The sequence below is a fragment of the Apium graveolens genome, chromosome 8 (assembly GCF_009905375.1).
Source record: "Apium graveolens cultivar Ventura chromosome 8, ASM990537v1, whole genome shotgun sequence".
NCBI classification, from domain to species: domain Eukaryota; kingdom Viridiplantae; phylum Streptophyta; class Magnoliopsida; order Apiales; family Apiaceae; genus Apium; species Apium graveolens.
Window position 1 is genome coordinate 6,485,083 of NC_133654.1, and position 26,883 is coordinate 6,511,965.

Sequence of the window (26,883 nt, forward strand, 5' to 3'; positions counted from 1 at the left end):
CATGGCCTTGGTAGTTCATCGACCCTTTTCTTGTGCCCTTGTAAGATGATCCGATTAGAAACTTCAACATGTCCATTAGCCTGGGGATAAGCTACCGATGACTTGATGTGTTTTATCTTGAGTTGCGGAAGTGTTTCTGTAAACTTATCTCCCACAAATTGAGTTTCGTTGTCAGTTACAACGACTCTTGGTACCCCAAATCTGAACACAATGTATTCCATCAAAAATTCAATCATCTCCTTCTCGTAAATCTTGGCCAGAGGTCGAGCCTCGACCCATTTTATCGCATAGTCGACAGCCACGATAATATATTGGGCTTGATTCTTAGACTTTGGGAAATGGCCCACGATGTCTATGCCCCACTGAAAGAAAGGGCATGGGTTTTTGACTGGAATCATTTCCACCGAGGCTTGATGGGACACCGGCCCATATAGCTGACATGACTTACACTTCCGCACAAAATTCTCACAGTCGCTTCGCATTGTAGGCCAAAACAGACCTTGCCTCACTATCTAAAGGGCTAAGTTTTTGCCTCCTAAATGATCCCCACAGATTCCAGTATGGACTTCAACCATCGACATGTGAGAATCTTCTGACCCTAAGCATCGAAGCAGTGGCTCTTTGAGCCCCCGACGATATAACTTATTTTCTAGCACACAATAATTTTTTGCCTTGTATGATATGGATCTAGCTTCTTTCTTATCTTGTGGCAGCTTGTTCTGCAAGATGTATTCCAAAAAAGGTTGACGCCAATCTGCCATAGAAGAGATCTCATTGAATCTCAACATATCGGGGAATGGAGGGCCCAAATCAATGGAGGGAACCTTTCTTTCCTCGACATAAATTGCCTCAGATGTTTCCACAACGGATGAAGCCAATTTAGATAGTGCGTCGGCCCATTGATTATCTTCCCTGCAAATATTCTTGATTGTCCATGACTGGACTTTCTCCAACAAGGACATGGCCAGTTTCAAATATGTTGACATTCGAGCGTCGTGCGCTTTGAACTCACCTTGTAACTGTTTCGCGACAAGCTGTGAATCACCAAATATTTCTAAAATCTTTACCTCCAACTCGATTGCTAGGCGCAAGCCTGCTAGCAAAGCCTCATACTCGTCTATATTGTTTGTTATTGGAAATGAGAATTTTAAGGTCTATTGTATTTTGAAGCCCCCTGGACTGATTAAGATGATGCCTGCACCCCCTGATGATGATGTTGATGATCTGTCGACATAAAGGACCCAAGCCTTTTGTGGAAATGATGTTTCTTCAATTATAGGATTGTCAAATTTGCATTCTACGACAAAGTCTGACAAGACTTGGGACTTTACTGCATTTCGGGGTAGATAATCAATGTGGAATTGGCTGAGCTCAACCGTCCAAGCGGCAAGGCGCCCTGTCATGTCCGGTTAGTGCAAGATACGTTTCAGGGATTGATTAGTCATGACTTTTATCAAACGACCTTGGAAATAGTGACGGAGCTTTCTGCTTGCTATAACCAGAGCATAAATTAATTTTTCCACATGTGGGTAACGAGTTTCAGCGTCTTTCAGAGTATGACTGATGTAATAGACTGGAGCTTCATGTCCCTCGACATCTTTGACCAACACAGAGGCTACCGACCCGTCGGAGGCAGAGATGTACACTTTCAAAGTTTCACGAGGTAACGCTCTTGCTAAAACTGGAGGACTTGTCAAGAAGATTTTTAGAGCTTCAAAGCTTTCTTTACATTGGTCATCCCATATCAACTTCTTGTTCTTTGATGCTTCTTTGATGACCTTGAAGAAGGGACTACATTTTTTAGAGGCTTGTGGTATGAAGCGCCGAAGGGCCGCTATGCAACCGGTGAGACGTTGAACTTCTTTAATGGTCGACGGGTCCTTCATTTCAGATATGGCTTTAATTTGTGAGGGGTCAGCCTCGATCCCTCGTTGGGAAACAAGAAATCCTAGGAATTTCCCAGATGTTAAGCCAAAAGAGCACTTTAATGGATTCAATCTCATGTTATTACGCCGAACGTTCTCAAAAGTCTCTCGAAGATCGCTGCAATGATCATTTGAAGATTTTTATTTGGTTATCATATCATCAACATAAACTTCGAGGTTCCGACCCAACTGATTTTTAAATATTTCATCCATCATGCGCTGAAACGTTGCACCCGCATTGATTAACCCGAAAGGCATGTTTCGATATGCAAAGACCCCTCGATGTGTGATAAATGTTGTTTGTTCCCAATCTTGATCATCCATCCTGATTTGGTTATATCCTGAGAACGCATCCATGAAAGACAGCAGTTCGTGACCAGCCGTAGCGTCGATAAGTTGATCTATATTCGACAAAGGATAATAGTCCTTAGGACATGCTCTGTTAAGGTCGGAGTAATCAACACACATTCGCCATTTCCCATTACTTTTCTTTACTAAGACGATATTGGAAATCCATGTCGGAAATTTCACCGGCTCAATGAAACGGGCAAGTAAAAGTCGGTCAAGCTCTTCTTCGATAGCTCACCATTTTTTCTTCTGAGAATGTGCGCCTCTTTTGCTTGACATGATTCTTTTGGAGGTCGACATGTAGTGAGTGTTTCGCTACATCGGTAGGTATTCCTGGAATGTCGGATGGCGACCATGCGAATATGTCTGAGAATTCCCGAAGCAACCTTGTTAACACTTCTTTTATCTGGGGGTTTAGATCTTTTCTCACTTTAAATGTTTTAGTCAGTGAATGCTCAACTATCGACATCTCGACAGTTTCACCGATAGGTGAGAAAGAGGGATCCCTCGGGATATCGATGATGCTACCGGGGTCTATCTGAACAACCTCGTTGACAGTTTGAGAATCGCTATCTTGTTTCTTGGGTACGACTGTGGTAAAGTAGCATTATCTCGAAACCGCTTGGTCGCCACACATCTCCCCTACTCCAAACTCAGTTGGGAATTTTATCTTCAAATGGGGAATCAACGTGATGGCTTTCAGTGCCGATATGGTCGTTCGACCTGGAATGGCATTGTGGCTTGAGTTTGCACTAATTACGTGAAACTTAACTATCTTCCATACTTGGGAAGGCATTGTGCCGAAAAGTACCGGTAGATCAATTGTTCCAACAACTTTTACCTCATTACCCGTGAAGCCGTAAAGAGACGAATGGGTATTTTCTAGCTTTCTGTCCCCTGTATCCATTCGCGCTAAGGCGTGATGATATAGAATATCGACGGAACTACCATTATCGACTAGGATCTTTTTTACTTTATTGGTGTCGATTTTGGCAGTTATAACCAGCGCATCTTGATGTCCTCTTTGTTGGGTTCCGAGGCATAAAACACAGCGGATAAACGTAAATAAAACAAAAATATTTCGAAACCCAAAAACAAGATCCATGTATAATTGTGGGCAGATTATGGAGATAATGAATAATACCTTTCAAGAGCTTAACTTTCACGAACTCAACGGAGATCCTAGATATAACGCTTTGTGTCTACCTCTCGGAGAAACACCTCTATGGTATCCACATGAGCACCTCCAAGAACGTCTCACGAACTTGACTATGGAATGGATGTACTAGCCTCCTTCTTGACGATCCGAATTGCCTCTGCCTCTCTTTGCTGCTAGAGTTTTCTCCAAAAACATACAAGCCTCTTTAACCTATCATTATGTATTTATAATGGTTGATTAAAAAGGCCCATAACAGCAAAGCCCAACCCTAGTAGGTATTGGATTAAATAATAAAAACAAATTTTTATTATTTAATTAATAACTAAGTCATACTTAATTATTATGGGCAAAAATATTCCTTTTAATTCGAATTTATATTATCTCAATTAAGTCTTACTTAATTATAATAAAATTCGAATAATCATCAATTAATTTAAATCCATAATTTAAATTAACTATTCCATTAAGTGCTCTATTTGTGCGACCCTATAGGCTATTATTTAATTGGCAATAATTTTATTCTCTAATAAAATTATAAACAATGAGCGGTATCTAGTAATACATCAGTGTTACCCAATTAACAATAATTAAATCGTGATTAGATAAAACCTTTCGTGATTAATGTTTTTCGTGTAATATAATTCCTTTAACTATACATATTATAGATTAAACTCGAGGCATGTATTTAGTCATCCTCTTCAACTTTTAATCTGGATTTACTTGATCCATGAGTAGATTATCAAGATAAATCATTATTTGAGCATGGCCATGCTTTTATAATCTCACTCAATCAAGAGGCCAATAATATTTCTCCTAATTATAGGAGGGTTAAATCATTTATCTATCATTCATATTTCTCATACGACTCATGATATACCCGATGTCCACTTTTATCATCACCCGATCAAAAGTAACTTTTAATGTAGTCAAAGTATATTAATCCTCGTATAGAAATATAATGATTTAAAGTCAAAGGATCGTTACACCATTATCACTGTGAGTCTCTCTTATGACTTTATTAAATATGAAGAATCTCACTGTGGGTCTGTCCAGTACCATGTACTCTCATATGTACCTATGTATTGACTTTAGTATCCCCATACTTATAACCAATGAGATGTGGTTATCTTGTCAAACAACATACTAGTCTATCTATGTATTATTATTGTCCTATATAATAATACTCGACTAGGGACCTTTAAGAATATGATATATTATATAATCTCAAGTTCAAGTCATGTACTTAAACTATATAATGTGTATCATGATTCTAAGGACATTTATTATGCTAACAAAATATCGCAGTAATTAAGGTCATAATAAATACATTTATTGAATGATCAACTGACATAAAGATTTAAAAGAATAATGTATTGCCTCTAGGGCACCTACACTAACAATCTCCCACTTGCACTAGAGCCAATCACCCATATATCTAATACCCATGGAACTAGTGTGACCATCGTGCTTCTGCTGCGACAAGCCTTTGGTCAGTGGGTCTGCAAATTTATCATTTGTGTGTACTTTACATATGTGTATATCACCCCTTTCATTAATCTCTCGAATAAGGTGAAATCTCCTGAGTATATGTTTAGCCCGGGAGTGTGATCTAGGTTCTTTAGCCTGTGCAATGGCTCCATTATTATCACAGTTTAGATCAATGGGATCTGCGATCGATGGAACCACTCCCAAATCAAAAATGAACTTTCGAATCCAAACGGCCTCCTTAGCTGCTTCACAAGCTGCAATGTACTCAGCCTCCATTGTAGAATTAGCTACTGTTTCTTGCTTTGAACTCTTCCAGCTTACAGCACCTCCGTTTAGACAAAACACAAAACCAGACTGTGATACAGTATCATCTCTGTCTGTTTGGAAACTTGCATCGGTGTAACCTTTTACAACGAGTTTTTCTTCTCCTCCATACACCAAGAATGAATCTTTAGTTCTTTTCAGGTACTTAAGAATATTCTTGACTGCCGTCCAGTGACCTTCACCCGAATTAGACTGGTATCTGCTCGTCATGCTCAAAGCATACGAGACATCTGGGCGAGTACATACCATTGCATACATGATAGATCCAATTGCTGAAGCATATGGAACTTTATTCATGTGGTCCTTCTCATCCAATGATTTCGGACACTGGTCCTGAGAGATCGTTATCCCTTGAGACACGGGGACATATCCCCTTTTTGCATTTTGCATTCCAAAACGATGCAAAACCTTATCAATGTATGTGCTCTGACTTAGACCGATCATCCTTCTAGATCTTTCTCTATAGATCCTCATTCCTAGAATGTAGGATGCCTCTCCTAAGTCTTTCATGAAGAAATTGCTCCCTAACCAAGTCTTAACAGCCTTTAGAGAAGGTATGTCATTCCCCATTAGTAGTATATCATCAACATATAGTACTATGAATGCCACATAGCTCCCACTAACCTTCTTGTAAATACATGGTTCATCTTCGTTTTGAACAAAGCCATACTCTGTGACTATTTCATCAAAACGGATATTCCATCTCCTAGAGGATTGCTTCAATCCATAAATGGATCGACGCAATTTACATACCTTGCCAGCATTCCTTGGATCGACAAAACCCTCAGGTTGTGTCATATATACATCCTCTTCAAGGCTTCCATTAAGGAAGGCTGTTTTGACATCCATTTGCCAGATTTCATAATCATGGAATGCTGCAATGGCAAGTAAAATCCTTATAGACTTGACCATAGCCACTGGTGAGAAAGTTTCATCATAGTCATTTTTTACCATGAATTTGATTGAAACCTTTTGCAACCAGCTTAGCTTTATAGGTCTAAACATTTCCATCCATGCCCTTTTTCTTCTTAAAAACCCATTTGCACCCTATGGGTTTTACCCCTTCAGGTGGATCAACCAAAGTCCATACTTGGTTTTCGTACATGGAATATATCTCGGATTTCATGGCTTCAAGCCATCTCTTAGAGTCTGGACTGTTCATAGCATCTTGGTATGTGAGAGGCTCATCTTCATCTATGAGCATCAAATCACCACACTGAGTCATGAGAAATCCATATCTCTTTGGCTCATGACGAAATCTACCAGATCTACGAACAACCTGTGTTTGTTGAGCATTATCATTATTCTGCTCTTGTTCCACTTCAGGTTCAATGCTATTTTACGGTTCTCGATCTTCATCGAGATCTATAGTTCTCCCACTGTTTCTTTTGGAAACAAAATCTCTTTCCATGAAGACAGCATCTCGAGCAATAAACACTTTCTGCTCATAAGGACTATAAAAATAATATGCCCTTGTTTCATTAGGGTATCCCACAAAAATGCACTCTTCGGATTTAGGTCCAAGCTTGTCAGATTCTTGACGTTTCACAAACGCCTTACATCCCCAAACTTTCATAAAGTTCATGCATGACCGTTTCTCCTTCCATATCTCATATGGAGTCTTTTGAACCTTCTTAGTAGGAACACGGTTAAGTGTGAAAGCCGCTGTTTCTAGAGCGTAACCCCAGAAACTTATTGGAAGATCTGCATGACTCATCATCGATCGCACCATGTCCAACAAGGTGCGATTTCTCCTCTCTGAAACCCCATTCCATTGATGTGTTCCTGGCGGAGTGAGTTGTGATACAATACCACACTCTTTCAAATACTCTCTAAATTCGGTGCTTAAATATTCACCCCCACGATCGGATAGTAAGATCTTAATACTTGCATCTCCGCCAATTTGCTTCTCTACTTCAACCTTGTATTCTTTAAATTTTTCAAAAGAATCGAATTTGTTCTTCATAAGATATACATATCCATATCTACTAAAATCATCAGTAAATGTTATGAAGTAGTAGTAGCCTCCTCTAGCCATTACATGCAATGGGCCACATACATCACTATGTATTAGCTCCAGACGTTTAGTGGCCCTTTGACCCTTACCAGTGACAGGGGCTTAAGTCATCTTACCAAGCAAACAAGATTCGCATTCTTGGTATGATTCAAAATCAAACTTATCCAAGTATTCATCCTTATGTAATTTGGATATGCGTTTCTCATTTATGTGGCCTAGACGACAATGCTAGAGGTATGTTTGATTTGAGTCATTCATTTTAAGTCGTTTGTTTTCTATATTACAGACAGGATTATCTAAATCAAGAACATATAAACTATTAAATAAACGCGCAACACCATAGGTTAAATCATTCAAAGCAAAAGAGCAACTGTTGTTCTTTATTGTAAACGAAAAACCTTTCTTGTCAAAACAAGAAACAGAAATAATATTTCTGCGAATCTCAGGCATGTAAAAACAGTCTTCTAGTTCTAAAATAAGCCCAGAGGGCATAGATAAATAATAAGTCCCTACAGCTAAAGCAGCAACTTTTGCTCCATTGCCAAAGTCCTACTTCTCTGCAAGCCCTGCACATTTATACAAATGTGAGAAGCACATCCAGTATCAAATACCCAAGATGTAGAAATAGACAAATTGACTTCTATAACATAAATACCTGATCCAGAAATCTGAACTGCTTTCATTTTCTTCAGATCCTCCAAGTAAATTGGACAGTTTCTCTTCCAGTGACCAGCTTTCTTACAGTAGTGACATTCACCCTTGGCCATACCACCTTTAGGCTTTAAAGCCTGTTTGGGACCTGATTTTGGCCTGGGTGTAGAATCAGATCCAATATTCTTCTTACCCTTCCACTTTTCCTTCCCTTTGGCCTTACCTTTATTTCCCACCATCAGTATGGGAGTTGGTTCAGCTGTCTTCATGTTGGTCTCATATGTTCTCAATATATGCAACAATTCAGTAGGTGTTTTGTCAAATTCATTCATATTGTAGTTCACAATAAACTGAGTGAATTTGTTGTTCAAAGAATTCATGATTAGGTCAATACCAGTTTCCGGACCAATCGGGAAACCCAAAGTTTGAAGGTACTCAATATAACCAATCATCTTCAGAACATGTGGGCCAACTGGTTCACTCACCCCTTGTTTGCAATTAAAAAGTGACTTACTCGTGTTGAACCTTTCTTGACGAGTTTGACTTGCAAACATGCTTTACAAGTGCTCATTGATAGTATATGCATCCATATGCACATGCTGTCTTTGAAGCTCAGCACTCATAGTTGCCAATATAAGACATGCAACATCATTTGCATCATTCTCATCCCTTGTGCGTGCTGCTCGTTCATCAGCAGTAGCACCCTCAGGAAGGGGGCCTGGAGGAGGAATATCAATGACATGAAGCTTGCGCTCCTGCCTGAGGACAATCCTCAAATTCCTCTGCCAGTCTAGAAAGTTATTTCCTCCTATCAGCTTGTCCTTCTCAAGGATTGAACGTACGGATAGTGTGTTTGTGTTGTTTGCCATTACTCAGTATCTACAATAATAAAAGCGCAAAATAAACATTAGATTGTCTGAGTTAAAATTTTATGTTCATATGATTATGATATATTCATAATATATCTCCCACTATTTTTTATCAAATTAATAGCCCTGACTATTAATTCGGAAAGTATATCCCATAAATCTTTCTAGTGAGCCAAGATCCATATTTCGTCATGTCCTAATTCAACCACTGGTATCCTTAAAATATGATTATTTAGGTATAAAACAGTTGTCAATTATATCATATATAATTCTTGGATAATTTGGTGAACAACAATTGATCTTATCTATCTAATAGATTTTTAACCAAACTCTATGCTTCTAAGTTCATAATAGTTGAATATAACCGTTTATATTCACCTTATTATGATGACTCAGTTAAGTTAGACCCAATGATACAACGTTCGAATATAACCGTTTATATTCATCGCATTTCACCACAATAGATAGGAGTCCCCTGCCACTGACAACCCTTCCCCTTATCGATCTAGGATTCAATGAGTGTTCATTCATTGGAAAGCATCTGATTAAAACTTAATATTTTTACTTAGGGATTTTTAATTTAGAACGATCATGATCCCATCATAAAGAGATTCCCAATTTTTCCTTGAATAAAATACTTCAAATCAATACTCGTCAATGGTTTGATTTCCAGGTAGTGGAGGAGTCACATCGGTCTCGCTTAAAACCCACAACCTTACAAGTTCTATGAACCCGTTGTTGACAAAATCACCCCATGTCAGAAATAAAGAAAATTCATATTTTATTCCGTGTTTCATAAACACGAGAATCTCATGATCGTTTGTTAATTTTAAATCTTGAGTCGTTACAGATTTTATCTTGTTTAAAGGCATGGCATGGGTGACGTATCTAATACATACATGCATCATTAATCTAATTAAAACTTGCATTTTCTACTCTACACATACTATTTATACATCATATGAAAAGTACGTAAAGTAAACGTGCAATAGTTATGGCCCAATCCTATGTGATCTTTTCAGGCTAATGAAAAGATCAAGGTCAATCTATGGTGTAAAAATAACTATTACATATGTCTTCTCTATTGCTTCCATTCTCTCCTTGGCCTCCATAGGATGCCTCCTTGTTCCCTTGTCCTTCTTGGATGTTACATTAAGAATTATACTAATGAACTTACAAAAGAACTCGAGTTACATTCGAGATAAAACAACTACAAATAGAAAACGACATGCAAGTCGTATTTATTACAAACCAAAAGAATAAACCATTACAACTAAGGTCTTAAGGCCATAACTATGCATCATGCTCAAGTAACCATTTAAGAACATGATAGATCATATAAAGATGACATACTATTTATCACTTATCATGATCCAATCAAAAATAATAAATAAGTAAAGCATATGTCATAAGCACAAATTAAAACGAAACCCTAAACACACGGATCGATAAGTTATATCCTGAGAACGCGTTCATGAAAGACAACAGTTTGTGACCAGCCGTAGCGTCGATAGTTTGATCTATATTCGGCAAAGGATAATAGTCCTTAGGACATGCTCTGTTAAGGTCGGAGTAATCAACACACATTCGCCATTTCCCATTACTTTTCTTTACTAAGACGACATTGGCAATCCATGTCATAAATTTCACCGGCTCAATGAAACGAGCAAGTAAAAGTCGGTCAAGCTCTTCTTCGATAGCTCACCGTTTTTTTCTTCTGAGAATGTGCGCCTCTTTTGCTTGACAGGATTCTTTTGGAGGTCGACATGTAGTGAGTGTCTCGCTACATCGGTAGGTATTCCTGGCATCTCGGATGGCGACCATGCGAATATGTCTGAGAATTCCCGAAGCAACCTTGTTAACTCTTCTTTTATCTGGGGGTTTAGATCTTTTCCCACTTTAACTATTTTAGTCGGTGAATGCTCAACTATCGACATCTCGATAGTTTCACCGACAGGTGAGAAAGAGGGATCCCTCGGGATATCGATGATGCTACCGGGGTCTATCTGAACAACCTCGTTGACAGTTTGAGAATCGCTATCTTGTTTCTTGGGTATGACTGTGGTAAAGTAGCATTATCTCGAAACCGCTTGGTCGCCACACATCTCCCCTACTCCAAACTTAGTTGGGAATTTTATCTTCAAATGGGGAATCGACGTGATGGCTTCCAGTGCCGATATGGTCGTTCGGCCTGGAATGGCATTGTGGCTTGAGTTTGCACTAATTACATGAAACTTAACTATCTTCCATACTTGGGAAGGCATTGTGCCGAAAAGTACCGGTAGATCAATTGTTCCAACAACTTTTACCTCATTACCCGTGAAGCCGTAAAGAGGCGAATGGGTATTTTTTAGCTTTCTGTCCCCTGTATCCATTCGCGCTAAGGCGTGATGATATAGAATATCGACGGAACTACCATTATCGACTAGGATCTTTTTTACTTTATTGGTGTCGATTTTGGCAGTTATAACCAGCGCATCTTGATGTCCTCTTTGTTGGGTTCCGAGGCATAAAACGCAGCGGATAAACGTAAATAAAACAAAAAATATTTCGAAACCCAAAAACAGGATCCATGTATAATTGTGGGCAGATTATGGAGATAACGAATAATACCTTTCAAGAGCTTAACTTTCACGAACTCAACGGAGATCCTAGATATAACGCTTTGTGTCTACCTCTCAGAGAAACACCTCTGTGGTATCCACATGAGCACCTCCAAGAACGTCTCACGAACTTGACTATGGAATGGATGTACTAGCCTCCTTCTTGACGATCCGAATTGCCTCTGCCTCTCTTTGCTGCTAGAGTTTTCTCCAAAAACATACAAGCCTCTTTAACCTTTCATTATGTATTTATAATGGCTGATTAAAAAGGCCCATAACAGCAAAGCCCAACCCTAGTAGGTATTGGATTAAATAATAAAAATAAATTTTTATTATTTAATTAATAACTAAGTCATACTTAATTATTATGGGCAAAAATATTCCTTTTAATTCGAATTTATATTATCTCAATTAAGTCTTACTTAATTATAATAAAATTCGAATAATCATCAATTAATTTAAATCCATAATTTAAATTAACTATTCCATTAAGTGCTCTATTTGTGCGACCCTATAGGCTATTATTTAATTGGCAATAATTTTATTCTCTAATAAAATTATAAACAATGAGCGGTATCTAGTAATACATCAGTGTTACCCAATTAAACAATAATTAAATCGTGATTAGATAAAACCTTTCGTGATTAATGTTTTTCGTGTAATATAATTCCTTTAACCATACATATTATAGATTAAACTCGAGGCATGTATTTAGTCATCCTCTTCAACTTTTAATCTGGGTTTACTTGATCCATGAGTAGATTATCAAGATAAATCATTATTTGAGCATGGCCATGCTTTTATAATCTCACTCATCTTGTCTATGCTGAGTCTGGTTCTGTCCTTCGATGTAATGGACGAAATGGCTTTTTCTGATTTTAGATTCAATGAGATTGCTTAATTGGTAGCATTGTTCTGTAGTGTGTCCCATATCTTCGTGATAGTCACAGTATCGAGAACTCGGAGGACGTCCTGGCTTCATTGGCCTCGGGGGCCGAAAGTCCGGTTCTGTCTTTAAAATCGCCAAAATTGTTGTTTTATCGACTGTGAGTTTGGTAAACTCTTTGTCTTTTCTGTCACGGGTTACCATTTTCTATCTGATATGGGCTGTCGCTGATATTCTCGACCTCTCGGGCTTCGAAACTCCTCATTTCAAACATCCCTTCTCGGCGATGAACGTGAGGGGATTTGGAGTCATATCTCCGATATCTCGGGGTACGGGGGCTATAAGTTCTTATCTTGTCATACTTGTAGTTAGAGCATCGAGGAGATCTTGTGCTTCCCACTGCTTCTTAGAGTGTCATTCGATGTTCAACAATCTGAAAAACCGCATGAAGATGTTGGGGATGTTTTTCTATGAGCTCTTCTAGCAGAATGCCATGTCGGCTTCCATCAATGCCCGCTACTAAATAGTTTACTTCCAAGGGCTCCTCTAGATCTGTTATTTCAGATATAGCTTGACGAAAGTGACCTAAATAGCTTCTCAAGGATTCGCTAGGCCTTTGACCCATCGTAATCAAATATGTTGTGATCTTGCCCCCTTTGTAGTTGCCTGAAAATCTTGTCTGAAATTTAGTCTTCAATGTAGTCCAGGAGTCGATTGACCTAGATGGGAGATTATTATACCAACGTAGGGATGTTCCCTGTAAACATGTAGAGAAGAATTGGCAACGGGCGACTTCTGAGTGTCCGTAAAATGCTATTCGACCGTCAAAAGCGTTAAGGAAACCCGATGGGTCGGTTGATCCATCAAATTGATTGAGCGCCGAAGTTTTCAAGGTCCTGTCTATCTTAGCTTTTTCAATGCTTCGAGATAGGGGGATTTCTACCGAAGCTTCAAATCTCAATTGTGTTTTAACTAAGTCACGCAATTGTGCCATATCTTCCTGCATCTTGAGAAACTCCTCTTGTGATATCGAGTCTGTTGACATCGACCCTTGCGGGGTACCCCTTGAAGAAACTGTCCTGGGGCGTCGAGGCCTGGAATATATAGACTCGGTGGATACTTCCTCCTCATCATAATAGTAATCTTCATCATCCTCCGACATCTCCACATGCCCAAGCTCTTCATCACCTCCTTCCTTAATCGACGCCTGTTTCAACTCCTGCCGCAAACGCTGAATTTCTCTTATTTTCTCTAGTTTGCTTCCAGTCTTTTGGTTTCAGCTTCTAACATCTTAAGTTATTCATCTGAACCTTCCGTACCCTCTATCTCCTGCTCTCGTAGGAGCTTTTTCTATTTCAACTTCTGCAAATGCAACCTAGCATCACTGGAGAGTACCTGCTTTCCTTTTTTCGTTAGAACACGAGAACGAGTGTCTTTAGTGACTCTCCTTTTACGTTTAACAGGTGGTTTCTGCATCCGAGAGCCCTCAGGTGGGGGGTTATCCTCCACCGGAAACAACCGTCTTGGCTTGAGGGTCGATGGTGCTTTCTAATTTTCTGCTGGATTAACATGCTCTAATTTTTGGACGGTTTGGATCTCTGCAATGTTTCCACATTTCTCTGGATCTTCTTCTTAAATATTCATGTTGGAGTATCAAAATTTAAGAGCTCCTTCTAGCGCCAAATGATGACCCTAAATATGAACCATGTTTATGTGAGGAACAACACTCTTTATTGATACTTATTTTTCCAACATTTTACAAGTTGGGCAAATATGCTTTATTTATAGGGAGTCCCAATTGGGCCTTTTTCCCTTACAATTGGGCCCTTATTGGGCTATTAATTTAGAAATTTCTATCCTCTAGTCCTATCTAATATCTTTACTTCTTTTCCTATTCTGAGGCCCAACATGTACACCCTCGAGTTACATTAGCTGGATATATGGGAGTTTGAGCACTCGAAGACAAGTTTATAAGATGAGAGTATTAACTGAAATTCTTGCATACAGGGACATTCTAACAATGCAAATTTAGGAAGCTTTGAATATTCAACTTTTGAATTAGTTCTTCTGCTCTAATCTCCGAAATCGAAGGTTTGACTATGTGATGCATATTTAGGGCCCTCATACTTGCTGAAATCTTGAGGTTCAGTGCTGGTTAAAATCATCAAAGAACATTTTCATGTGTTTGTGCAAGGGCGTGAGACGGTATTTATGTTTGTGAAAATTTGTGAGTTTGTCATATAATTAGGTTCGAAGGGGAAGAATATATACCCTGTATTCTTGGCCCAATATACACTGGACCTAGAGGCATAACCTGTTAAATATATGATCCTATTGGGGCCTTACTCTAACACCTTAAGGTTTTAGATGAGCTGGTTACTCAACATGGTATCAGAGCTTAGGCTGACGGGAGAACTAAGATTCGATTCCCAGCCACCCCAATATTCTTATAATTTATTGTGGACACTAAAGGCAATTATGTCCCAAAGATGGACGCAGTGCCGGTGTTCCACTCTTCGACCCATAAATGGGCTTTCGAGTGAGGGGGAGTGTTAAATATATGATCCTATTGGGGCCTTCCTCTAACACCTTAAGGTTTTAGATGAGCTGGTCACTCAACATAACCTACAATCACTAAAACAAACAGTTACACGATTGATCGCGAGTTCCAGGAGACCTAAAAGGCACCAGCATTAAGGTAATACTCTGAAAGATATATAAGTATGATCACAACACCTACAACATGAAATGGTTGCAATAATGATTCGGTGTTGCAAGAATCTTTGCTGTAGTGGTTAACATGGATTATTCAATGACCACAGCACATACAACATGAAATGGCTGCAATAACGCTAGTGAGCAAGGACAAATTGAAGTATAATCGACGATAGATTCATTCAAATATTATAGACTCATGATCGATTCTGGCAAAATCATTTCTCGTTAATCCAATTGAATAAATAACATGGCCGGTCTAAGTACGTAGAAATAGAATAGTTGCAGAGGATTTTAGGTGTGTGTGTGTGTGAGTGTTACTGATGCTACGTTTGTAATAAGGACTGCTTCCTTATTATGCGACGACAGAAAGTAGCAGATGCTATAACATTGTTGCGTATGGGATTCGAAGCCTCGGATACCCGGACGGTGTGTATTTGTCGATAATGAAGAACCAGCAGCAGGCATTACAAAATGTCTAGTGCAAGACCTTGCTGGTATATACTAGAGTGATGTCTTCAGCACTCTACTACACGATATGAAACATGAAATGTAATGTGGATTGTGGACCAACTGGGTCCAGTTGGATTGGATTGGGCTTTCTAGGACTGGACTGATTTTTTTATGTTGGGCCATCACGCACCGGTTCACAAAAATACTTGAGTACATTAACAATTAGTTTTAACTTATTTTTTTTTTTTGCTTTCTTATATGGATTTCTTAAAATTTATAGGGTTTTTTTTCATAAATACCTTCATTTTAAATTTACTTTACTAAAATGTAATTTTTTTAGAAGAAATTACAAAAATAAGTTTTTTATTATTTTATTTTCAAAAATAACTTTGCAACCTAAAATGTAACTTTATTTTTACATTTTTGCTGAGCTAATTTAAGAATTGATCCTGATGTTGATCAATAGCCCTGTCCATTTTGCTGGACTTTTTTTCCCACAATCCCCCTACACCATTTATTATATTTTGATTTAAGTTGTAGACTTGCAGGCAGCACAGCAATGTTGCAATGTTTATACTTTATATCTCACGTGTAAATAATAACTGCTCTTCTTTTCATCAGGTTGGTAGGTTTAGATTCACATTAATTAGCAATGAATACACCGACGAAATTTAAAAATAAATACTCACTCTATTTCATTTTATCTCTCGCTTTACTTTTCTCTACACATCTCAACATGCATTGACTGCATAGTAAAAATTATTATTTTTTAATTTTTTTTTTCAAATAAAATTTTAAGTTATATATTTTTATTAAAAAAAGAAAATTTTAAAAATTATTATTTTAACTATCAGTCAAAGCACTTATAAATGAGTGCAGAAAAGTCAAATACAATTAAAAAGAAACAAAGGGAGTAAATAACAGTAACTTACTATATAACGCATCATTTACTCATGCTTATTGAGTACAGTTGGATAACTCACGTGAAGTTATCATCTATCATTACAGGTACTGGATTCGATCCTTACTTAATTCAAAATTTTTTGAAAATTTATAATTATTTACAAAATTATAAATTATATTTATCAAATAATTAAATAAATAGTAAATAAATAATAAAATAACTTCTCGTAACGTTATCCAAACGGGCCCTGGACAATGTGCACATGCATGTTAACATCAAGATTCAGGACTCAGAAAAGAATTTGATTGAACAAACGCAAACTAGAACTAGACGACAACGATAAGGACTTGTGCCCGCTTTTTGTTTGGCTATGCAAATTGCCATATAATTGAATTCAACTTTGTCGTCATTTACTCAATTACTCTACAGTATATCCTGCTTTGCTAACGTCATTAGTACAAAAAATATTAACGGTATATAATAAAAGTTTGCTAAAAATTCCCGATTAATCTTTAAAAAATATTTGACCGATCTATTTTTTTGAAATCCAATTAATATTTATAATTTATTTTAAAATTATGTATTTCACAATAAATAAGGTAAACATATTAAAAATTACTAAAATATTTAAATATAGCCGATTTTTATTTCGATTAATCCCTCTGATTAATTCCCGTTTACTGATTAATCCATAATCGATACCTAAACCGATTAGCAACGATTACCCATTTTTAAAACCACGAATATAACACATTATACAAGCGCACAATGAGCCAACTAAAGTGATAAAAGATTTTCTTTTTGTCCCGGGATTCTGTGTTATTACAACAAATATTCACTTGAAAGATTTATAATAAACCTATTATTTTTTAAACTATGTTTATACTGGTGCAAATGCATGTGATGATTAACAATTTTGATTGAATACTTATTTTTTATTTAATTAAATTTTATTGTGACAATTTTATTTCCTAAATAAATTTTATATTTTTTTTGTAATTAATACATTTTTTTTAAAAAAACTTTTTGTACTTATATATTTAATTATTAGTATATTTTTATATTTGATCTTTATAACCATAACATAAGTTAATATTTATTTTATTTTATTATTTTTTTATATTAAAATGATTTCTTAATAAAAAAACGGAAACTGAACCGAACCGAAAAAGTCGAAACATAATTATTTAAATTTGCAAATCGAACCGAACCAAAATATTTGGAAAAAACCGAACCGAAATATTATGATCGGTTCGGTTAAGTTTGAAAAAAACTGACGTGTAGTTTTTACCCAGCTTTTATTATTACTTACATTCAAAATTCTTAAAGGCAAAGCAACAAGGTAGTATTTGGTTTTTCAATTCAGTTTTACTCACCCCTAACTATGCCTATACTTTAGCACGTGGACCCTGCTACCAAATCATACAACTCTACCATTAAAACGCCTTACTTTAATTATATGTATAGGATATAATTTTTAACAAAATGATATCACATTAACTCAGTTTCTGATTTGTTAATTGTTTTTACATATATTTTATTAAAAAAATTGATTTTACATTATATATAATACTTTTAATATTATTTTATATATATTTTAAGAATATGTAATCATAGTTTTAATTATCTATTGTGTTTATTTATTCAATTATTAAATATTGTAATAAAATATTAGAATAAATGAAATAGACATGGTATATATTATACCTATATTTTTGCACGTGGGATCGTATCTTGATGACCAATAGGATCGTATGTGACGACCAAATCATAACGCCATATCACCAAAACGCCCTTACTCTAGTTATTTATATAGTACACAATTAGGGCTGTAATTCGAGTCGGGCGGCTCGCGAGCTCGCCCAACTCAAACTCGTTTAAGTGGGCTCGACTCGACTCGTTTAGTTAAACGAGCTGAGTTAGGGGAGAGGTACCGGCTCGTTTAATTACTCGAGCCGGCTCGACGACTCGTGAAATTAAACTAGCCAAGTTAGGGTAGATGTTTAGACTCGATTAAGTGTAAAATTAAATGAACCGGCTCGCCCGATTCGTTAAGACTGACTCATTTAGCTAAACGAGCCGGATCGACTCGACTCTTAAAATTAAACGAGACGAGTTCGGATAGAAATTTAGGCTCGTTTAACTAAACGAGCCGGCTTGGCTCGACTTGATTAATCTCGGTTCAAATTATTCCTGACTCAAATTTCGGCTCGCTCGACCCGAATTACATCCGTGACACAATGATATAATACATAAGTTAAGTTTTTTTTAAATTTGTACTACTAATTTTTCTAAAATTAATTCTCAAAAAAATTTAAATACTAAATTATGATGTTATTAGCTATTCCTTTATCTCAACTAATTATTTATGCTTTTCAATTTTGTATATCACTTAGAATATCTTTTCCGGTTTTTATGCTTCAAAATTTTATAAAAGAATAGTAATCAAAAATTTAAAATATAAAATTATTCCCACCCATTATTTTCATACACTATTTCAGATCTATCAATCAAATCTTGATCATTTTATCTATTTTTTTTTTTATTTTTTCACAATTTTATACACTTTTTATAATAAAAAGATAGTTACGTGTCATTAAAAAACTTTAGATTTTTTTTTGAGATATGATTATTCTTTATAATGAATTAACCGGACCAAATTCAACAAATTAAGCGTAAAATGGCAAATCGGACATAAATTTTAGGATACATTTAGGCCAAATTCGAAATATTTTCTGTAAAATCATTAGAGTGAATTTGAGTGAAATAGAAGAGGATTATAATTTGTAAGTAATAACTCTAAATTTTTATAATACAATCTTTCGGAGTTGTATATAGTATGTTCCGATTGGAATATTTTGGTTGACGATCTTTTTCTTGATGGCGACACCGTATGGTTTGATTCCGGAATATTTTCAATTCAATAATTTTGCGTATTACCTAACTTCTTTGATTTTACGTATATGTCCGTTAATGTTTTTTATCAAGTGAGTCAATCTTTAAATAGTATTTTAATACATTTCTTGCTGTAGGAGTGAACATTTTTCAAGCCACGAGGCGACTATAAAAATTTCAAACGTGGATCATCTTCGGTTCAATTTAATTTGCTAATTGTAAATCAAATAAGACACCTAAACTTTTATTGAAATCTAATATTCCAAAATAATTGCTAATAGAAAAAAAATGCTAAAAAACTAATTCCAGTAATCTTCAATTCTCAAAAATAATATGAATAAATTACAAAGTGATGGCTAAATTTTACATGTTTTTATATTATGGTGGCCGAAATTTCAAATTTTTAATATAATTACCAAATATTACTTTACACTTTCAAAATGGGGCCAGGGTCATTTTTAAAGAACAAAAACTAGTTTTTCCCCCTAAAATTAGCTTTTAGCGACCTTTTTAAAATAAAAAAAACAATAATTGATTATTATATCAAAAATTTGAAATTTCGGTTAACAAAATATAAAATGTGTAAAATTTATAAATAACTTCGTAATTTACTCAAACAATCTTGTTTTTAGCGTTTAATATGCTGGAGACATGAAGAATTGTTTAAGATAAAAATATATTCATGGAAGTATGTGTCATGTAATGTATAAAGTAAAATAAATGAAATTAGTTTATAAAGGATAAATTTATGTACATTTTATGTCCAACATATATAATTGATAAATATTGAATGGTCCGCTCTGACTTGATTGAAAAGGTCCATCCCGAAATTAAAATCAAACCAAATCATAAAATATTGATTTGTTATTATGAAACCATTAAACCAGCACACTAATCCCTTATAATTTAACTTTATATGCGTTTAGTTGACTGTATTGTCATTTTATGACGATTTAATTTTCAGACTTGTACCCCAATTCGACATTGTACATGCATTTAGTTTAACTAGTGACAAAATTATCAGTCACAAGATTATCATTTAGTGGCGTTAATTTTCTCAGCCTTATATGTATTGAAAATACAGATTTAATTAAAGCTTAATATAACTTGATGAATTAAATACATAATAGTATAAATTAGTATAACTAAAATTTCTGATTTAATCGATAAATCCCGATTAATCCTCGTATAAGGTATCCAAACAATTCGATTTTTGAAATCCGATTAATTCTTATAGGTATTTCTTTGTCGGGGTATATTAAAATTAAAATACTGTATTGAATTAAATATGAATAATTATGAAACATATAACATAATAATACTATATTTGCAAAAAAATAACTAATATAATAATAATAATAATAATAATAATAATAATATTTTAAATAATATTTTTATATTGAAATAAAGTTGAGTTTTACTCCGTTTAAACCTCTTAGTAATTCTCGATTTTCAATTAATTGTAGATGAGTAACTTAACCAATTAGTTCGGATTCCAGATTTTTGAAAACATTGATATAAACAGTTGATTTGCATTATTTGTAAATTAAATACTTATGCAGACAGCATGATTTGTTTATGAAACTGGCTACTAAAATAAGATAATATACCTACAAAATATGATTCTGCGCTGCGTGTAACCCTAGCAGCCTCTCAGTGTATAATTAAAAAACAACGAGTGTCCATTGCAAAAGATCGACGATTTGGAAGCTCAGAAGCAAGATTCATATACACAATAGATCAGTTGTGCAGCAAGTTGTTGTCACAGTGAATAAAAAATCACGGAAATACCGATTAAATATTGACAATTGGTCCTTTTAGTTTCTTGAACATTACAGTACATTATTAATTGTTTGAATCTATGAAAGTTTGTGTCCGTCAATTACTTGGCTCAGCTGATTGGTGCGTACGTTAGTTGTTAACAATTCAAGTTTACTCTTATTACGTCAAATCGCTTATAGGCCGCCCTACTAACAATTATTTGAAGTTGAAGTTTAATTGCTAGTGTCATGGATATACGACAAAATATGAATAGAACTACAGATTCAAGTAACAAATGCGTGCACATGTGAGTGATCGAATCCAACAGCAAAAACAGCTATGAATTAGTGATGTTGGGATTGGTAAGTTTTATTAATTTATCGAGATTGTTAAAATTTTAAGATTATATTTATACCATTGTTATTATTAAGATAAAAAATACTTATTATAAATAATAATATATTATGAATTATAAATTTATCAGTTATTAATTAATGATGATTTTACTGAATTAAGAATAAAATTAAGAATTATACTTTTCTTATCCTTTAGATAAATTTCTTTTACTCATTTTATGATTCCTAACATGAACGTTAATCCTTAATCATGTTTAGCTTGTACTCCCCTACTTATTTCTTTACATTTTCTTTTTTAGAAATGATAGAGAATAAAAATAACCCTAATTGCGGAGTTAATGTCGCATTAATTAAATCTGATTTAGTTAAAAGGAAAAACCCAAATAATGAGGCCCAAAATTCTAATTATATATTAATTTCGTAATTAATAAGGGGCTAATTAAACAACCCAATAAATGTGTTCAAATAAGTAATCACTTCTATAAGAAGTAGCCTCCAAGTAGAGATGCACAAAAAGTCCGGGCCCGAAAATCTGGCCCGGCCCGGCCCGATCCGGTCAAAACCCGGTTAAGCCCGACCCGGTTCCGGCCCGGACTTCGGGCCTCGACGGACCCTATATTTTTAGGTAAAGCCCGACCCGGTTAAAAGTCCGGGATTCGGCCCGGCCCAGCCCGGTTAAAAGCACGAAAAAGCCCGGTTATAATCTGAATATTCTAATATATTTTCTTATATATTTATAAATTCACATTTACTCTAAATATAAATAATACTTTAAACACATATATATTTACATATTTGTGATTAATAATATTATTTATATACTTTGTTGCATAAATAATGAAAGAAGATATAATAAGTACACTATATATATTTGGATACCATATTATCATAACAATGATAAAACGTATTATTCTATAAACATGTTTATTTTTTGCCGAACTTAAATATTTTCAATGAATTAATGTTTTCATAAAATATTCCATGTAAACTAATACATTTTAACGATGATCTAGTTGCTAACATATGTATAATTCGGAATCTCTAATAATACTCGATCCGATTTAAATTAGAAAAAGCCCGGCCCGATCCGATCCGGCCCGAAAAAAAGCCCGGTTAGGCTCTCCTCATGGGCCCAAACGAGCTCTGATATTTTCGGAAAGCCCGGCCCGGTCAAAGTCAAAGCCCGAAAAGCCCGGCTCGGTCAAAGCCCGGGCTTTTTAAGACCCGGTCAAAGCCCGGCCCGGTGGACCTTTTGTGCATCTCTACCTCCAAGCAACCTAAATTCAGAAGGAAACTAATTCCTGATTTCTAGGACTCCAAAGTCCAATCAGAGGTGGAGACTTTCCCATCAAGTCACATAATTTTACCCTTATTCCTAGACTCTCAACGTCTATATAAAGGTTCTTACTACTTCAACTTCAGCAGAGCGTTTTGGACAAGAGCTCTACACGTCACAAAGCCAAGAAGGTATCCTACATGCCACGAGGCCATTACCTAGAACGACGTTTTAGACTTAGTCCTGGAAGGACATAAAAGTCACCATACCCTTGGTGAGCCATTGCTGCCATAGCCGCGAGGGCAAGTATCACCAAGAACTACGTTTTGGCTTGATTCTCTACTATATTGAGATATGTAGGCATCTTCGGAGGACCGAATTAGTCTCGAACACAAGTGCAACCATTATTAAAGCTCGAAGCTACCAAACCTCAACATTAAATATACGTAATAAATACATCCACATTTTTATCCATAATGGCGCCGCCTGTGAGAAAAAGACGACAACCATTAGAGCACGAAGAAGCACTGAGAAACCATCTGCTGGGATGCACAATGTCGCATCCGCCGTTGAGATACCACCACAGTCAAACCTCAATATTTGAGAGACTAATCTATCTGGGATGGAGATTCCCATTACCCAACTGATGATTTAAAGAACGGTCTCCAACCTCAAGGGGTGTATAATTAAGGGAAGAGTCCCAAACTGTATATGCTCCTCTAACCAATGAATACTCGAATTTCAGATGTTAATATTTGTGCTTCCCTCAAGGGTGAATAATCATCCACCTTATGGGATGTTAAATTTCGAGGAGGAACGTAACGTCGAGTACATGAGTACAAACCTCGCTATTTGTAATGGCTAAACCTCATTCAAGGGTGAAGTTACGATTTTCAAGGTCCCTATATCGAGGATAGTGATTGTTCATATTAAGTGAAGATTACCCCAAGAAGGGTGTAGCCGAGCAAGGAACCTATTATCAAAAGACGGTTTTAGCCCCGAAGACGTGAATGGGCGAATGCTCAAAATTATAAAGAAGATGATCCGTGCTCATGAGGCACATATCTGGAAACCCAAAAAGATATGGAAACATAAAGCGATCAAGATCTACCATCCACAACTCAAGTTGTCGCTTCCACCATTGAAGTACCACAACTCTCAATCACAAAACCACCATAATAATAGGATTCCCTGTGACCCGAAAGCTAATTATAGGAACCGATCCCAAATCTCAAGGAATGCAAAATCAAGGGACGAATCCCCAATCAACTTTCAGATGTTAACGATTATATTTTCGTCTAGGAGAAACTCTAACCCGCCTGATTGAAATAAACTTCAGCGTCGACCGCACTAAGGGTACGAATCCTGGCATTTGCAAGGGCCGAGCCCTATTCGTAAAAGAGTCTGAGATTTCTTTTTTCCCAATACCTGGGACAGTGATCGTCCATCTAATAAGGAGTCCGAGCCATGAAGGAGATGACCAAATAAAGAGCCCGTTGTCTGAATACGTTCTCAGTCTCGAGGGCGCGAAGTGATGATTCCTCAAACTATTACGAAAAAGAGTTTGATCTCATGATAAGCACACCAACAAGATTTAATAAGTTTTGAGATGCGATAGACAAATACCCGATCTCAGTCTGAAGGGACGATTCAAGATCCCAAAATTCGAAAGATAAAATCCTCAAGTTCAAGGGTCGAATCCTCAATTTCAGATGGTAGTTGAAACCTTAGCTTTAGCATGCCACAAGTGTCACAATTATATATCAAGGTTCTTCTTTCTCGAACCATGGTTGATCTGGGATATGGTTTCAAAAATTATAACCAAGGAAGCAGAATTTAACGTCCACCGTCCAAAGGCTATACTCCCCCTTTATATTCAAGGATTGAAACCCATCAATGACAAACTTTGTGATTATTCTAGTCTATACACGGAGGATGATGAAATCTAAATTGATAAGGATGCCACTCCAAGAAGGTGACGTCCAGAAAGTGACCAACCAAAAGAAGATGTCCCAAGCCTTGAGGGCCTCAATGATTGAAAGCTTAGGATGATGAAGATCAGATTTTCGTTTCATCAAACTCGTGATTTAGTGGAGGAAAAGAAAATTGAAAATGGAACAAAAAAACTCGACTACTTGCAAAAATTGGAAGGTATAGAACCCCGATGGTTGATTCCCCGATATAGTTGGTCCGAACGGCCTTCTATGAAGAAGGAAGACGGAAATTTTAAGGGTTGGTCCCAAAGATTTGATGCCCCTTAAAGGTTTGAATGATTCAACGTATCTCTCCACGAGAGAAATTATGAATACTTATATTTCAAGGAAGCTGAAGGTACCCCCATCTGAGCGCATGATGAAGTCGGTAATCCGGCTAACCATGAAAGAAAGTTCACAAACTCTCTATTACAACAGCCGATGCACGATTTATAAAGTGCATCGAGTTTTTTTAAACCCTGGGGGGCATGACTCAATGATGGTGCAAGAGTGCATGAGAAGAGTTCTGCATCTCCCATGAATATATAATGAGGATATAAGGAATCCTTGTATAACGTGGACCAATTCAAGGAAAACCCCTCAAGGCCACAAACTTGGATAATCGAATGTCAATGATAGCCCAACAAGGAGCTTTAGATGTCAACTTTAAGTTTTCATCGGACGAAATCCATCAGAATAGTATACACAACTTACAATAGTGGGAGGGCAAGTATGTCAATGTAAAAATAAACAACATGAAGAAGAATTTGGCCATACTAGGAGGCGATGAAGATTACATCTAGAAGCCAAATGAGAATCAAGAGTGGGATGATAAGGATAAGTATCCCCGATGGAGACCCTGATTTTCCCTCGAGAAAGAACAATAGAGAATCGAAGTTAACCAAGTGTGCACGTTTTAATGCTCCAAGAAGCCACATATTGATGAAAATTGAGAAAGATGAAGACTGTCAATGGTCGATGCCACTGTGCACCAACCCTGAAAATAGGAACAAGAATTTATGTCCAAGAGTTCATGTAGATGACGTTGATGATTACCATCAGCTAAGGAATACAATTGAGTTATGAATTCGAGGAGGGATACTGAACAGGTTCACCAAGGTGGTGAAGGAAGTAATAGAGTAAAAGATTATAAAGAATAAAAGGGGAGATTAAGATACTCCAGGAAAATACGCAGCCCCGAGGGCCGGTTATCAATATGGTATTTTGTTGTGCAAGACATGCCTGTATCATAACAAGACTAAGTCATACTGACAACCCTAAGATTAGTTGTATTGTAACCTTAATCTGTAATTCATACTTGTAACACTTAATGTCTGTAAAATATAAATGGAGCAGACTGGAGCATTTTTCTCTAAACAGTGTCAAGCCTAAGAATTCTATCTGGAAGAAGATCAAGAAGATCATGCCTCAGAAGAATTATGAAGAAGCTTGGAGTTGAATAAATCTGTTTAGTGTAAAACATTCTAAGTCAAGATCTCTACAAGTCACATAATTAGTGTTATAGAGAAATCATTCGAGAACTCCAGAATGACTTATCGAGAAGTCATTTAAACTCCAGAGAGTACCGACAGATGAATAACATCTACCCGACAGATGAGCAATATCTACTCGACGGATGAGCAATGTCTACTCGACGGATAAGCCTTCACTACTCGACGGATGAGCAATGTCTACTCGACGGATAAGCCATCACTACTCGACGGATAAGCAATATCCACCGGGTATAGAGAACACAGGAATTGTTCATTCGAGAACTCAGAGATATCGACAAGTATACATTCATTAGAGAACTCTGAGTTATCGATAAGACAAAGTCCATTAGAGAACTCTTAGTTATCGATAAACCAAAATTCACTAGAGAACTCAGAGTTGTCGATAAGTCAAGTTAACAATGAAGTTTCAGAGATATCGACAAGCCAACATGCCTATCGAGATGTCGAGTTCTCTACAGCTTAATTGGAGATCTCGAAGTGAAGAAATTTCTCTAAGTACAGAATTGTAGAACAGTTTAATATCCAAGGTTGCAAATCAACAAACAATTCACACAGCTGGATTGACAAGTCTACAAAAAGCAGTTTGAGAGATGTGCAAGATCAATGGCAAAGATTAACTGACAGAGGAGATTAAAGTAATCACGGGAAGCTAAAGATATGCTAAGCCAGAAATGGAAGATTTGCTTTTCTATAAATAGAAATGACAAGTGACAGTTTAGAAAAGCTAATAACATGTTTATTATCCACCGTGTAAACCAGCAGTTAA

At 36.3% G+C, this 26,883-nt stretch overlaps 1 protein-coding gene across 1 annotated transcript; it reads right to left on the reverse strand.

Annotated features, from left to right (window-relative positions):
• Positions 1 to 512: 512 nt before the first annotated feature.
• On the reverse strand, positions 513 to 2,003 carry LOC141679201 (uncharacterized). The gene is made up of 2 exons (XM_074485709.1): positions 1,463 to 2,003; positions 513 to 1,117 (listed from the first exon to the last, which is right to left on the reverse strand). The coding sequence occupies exons 1-2, from the start codon at positions 2,001 to 2,003 to the stop codon at positions 513 to 515; spliced, it is 1,146 nt and encodes a 381-aa protein (XP_074341810.1).
• Between the last annotated feature and the right edge of the window lie 24,880 nt (positions 2,004 to 26,883).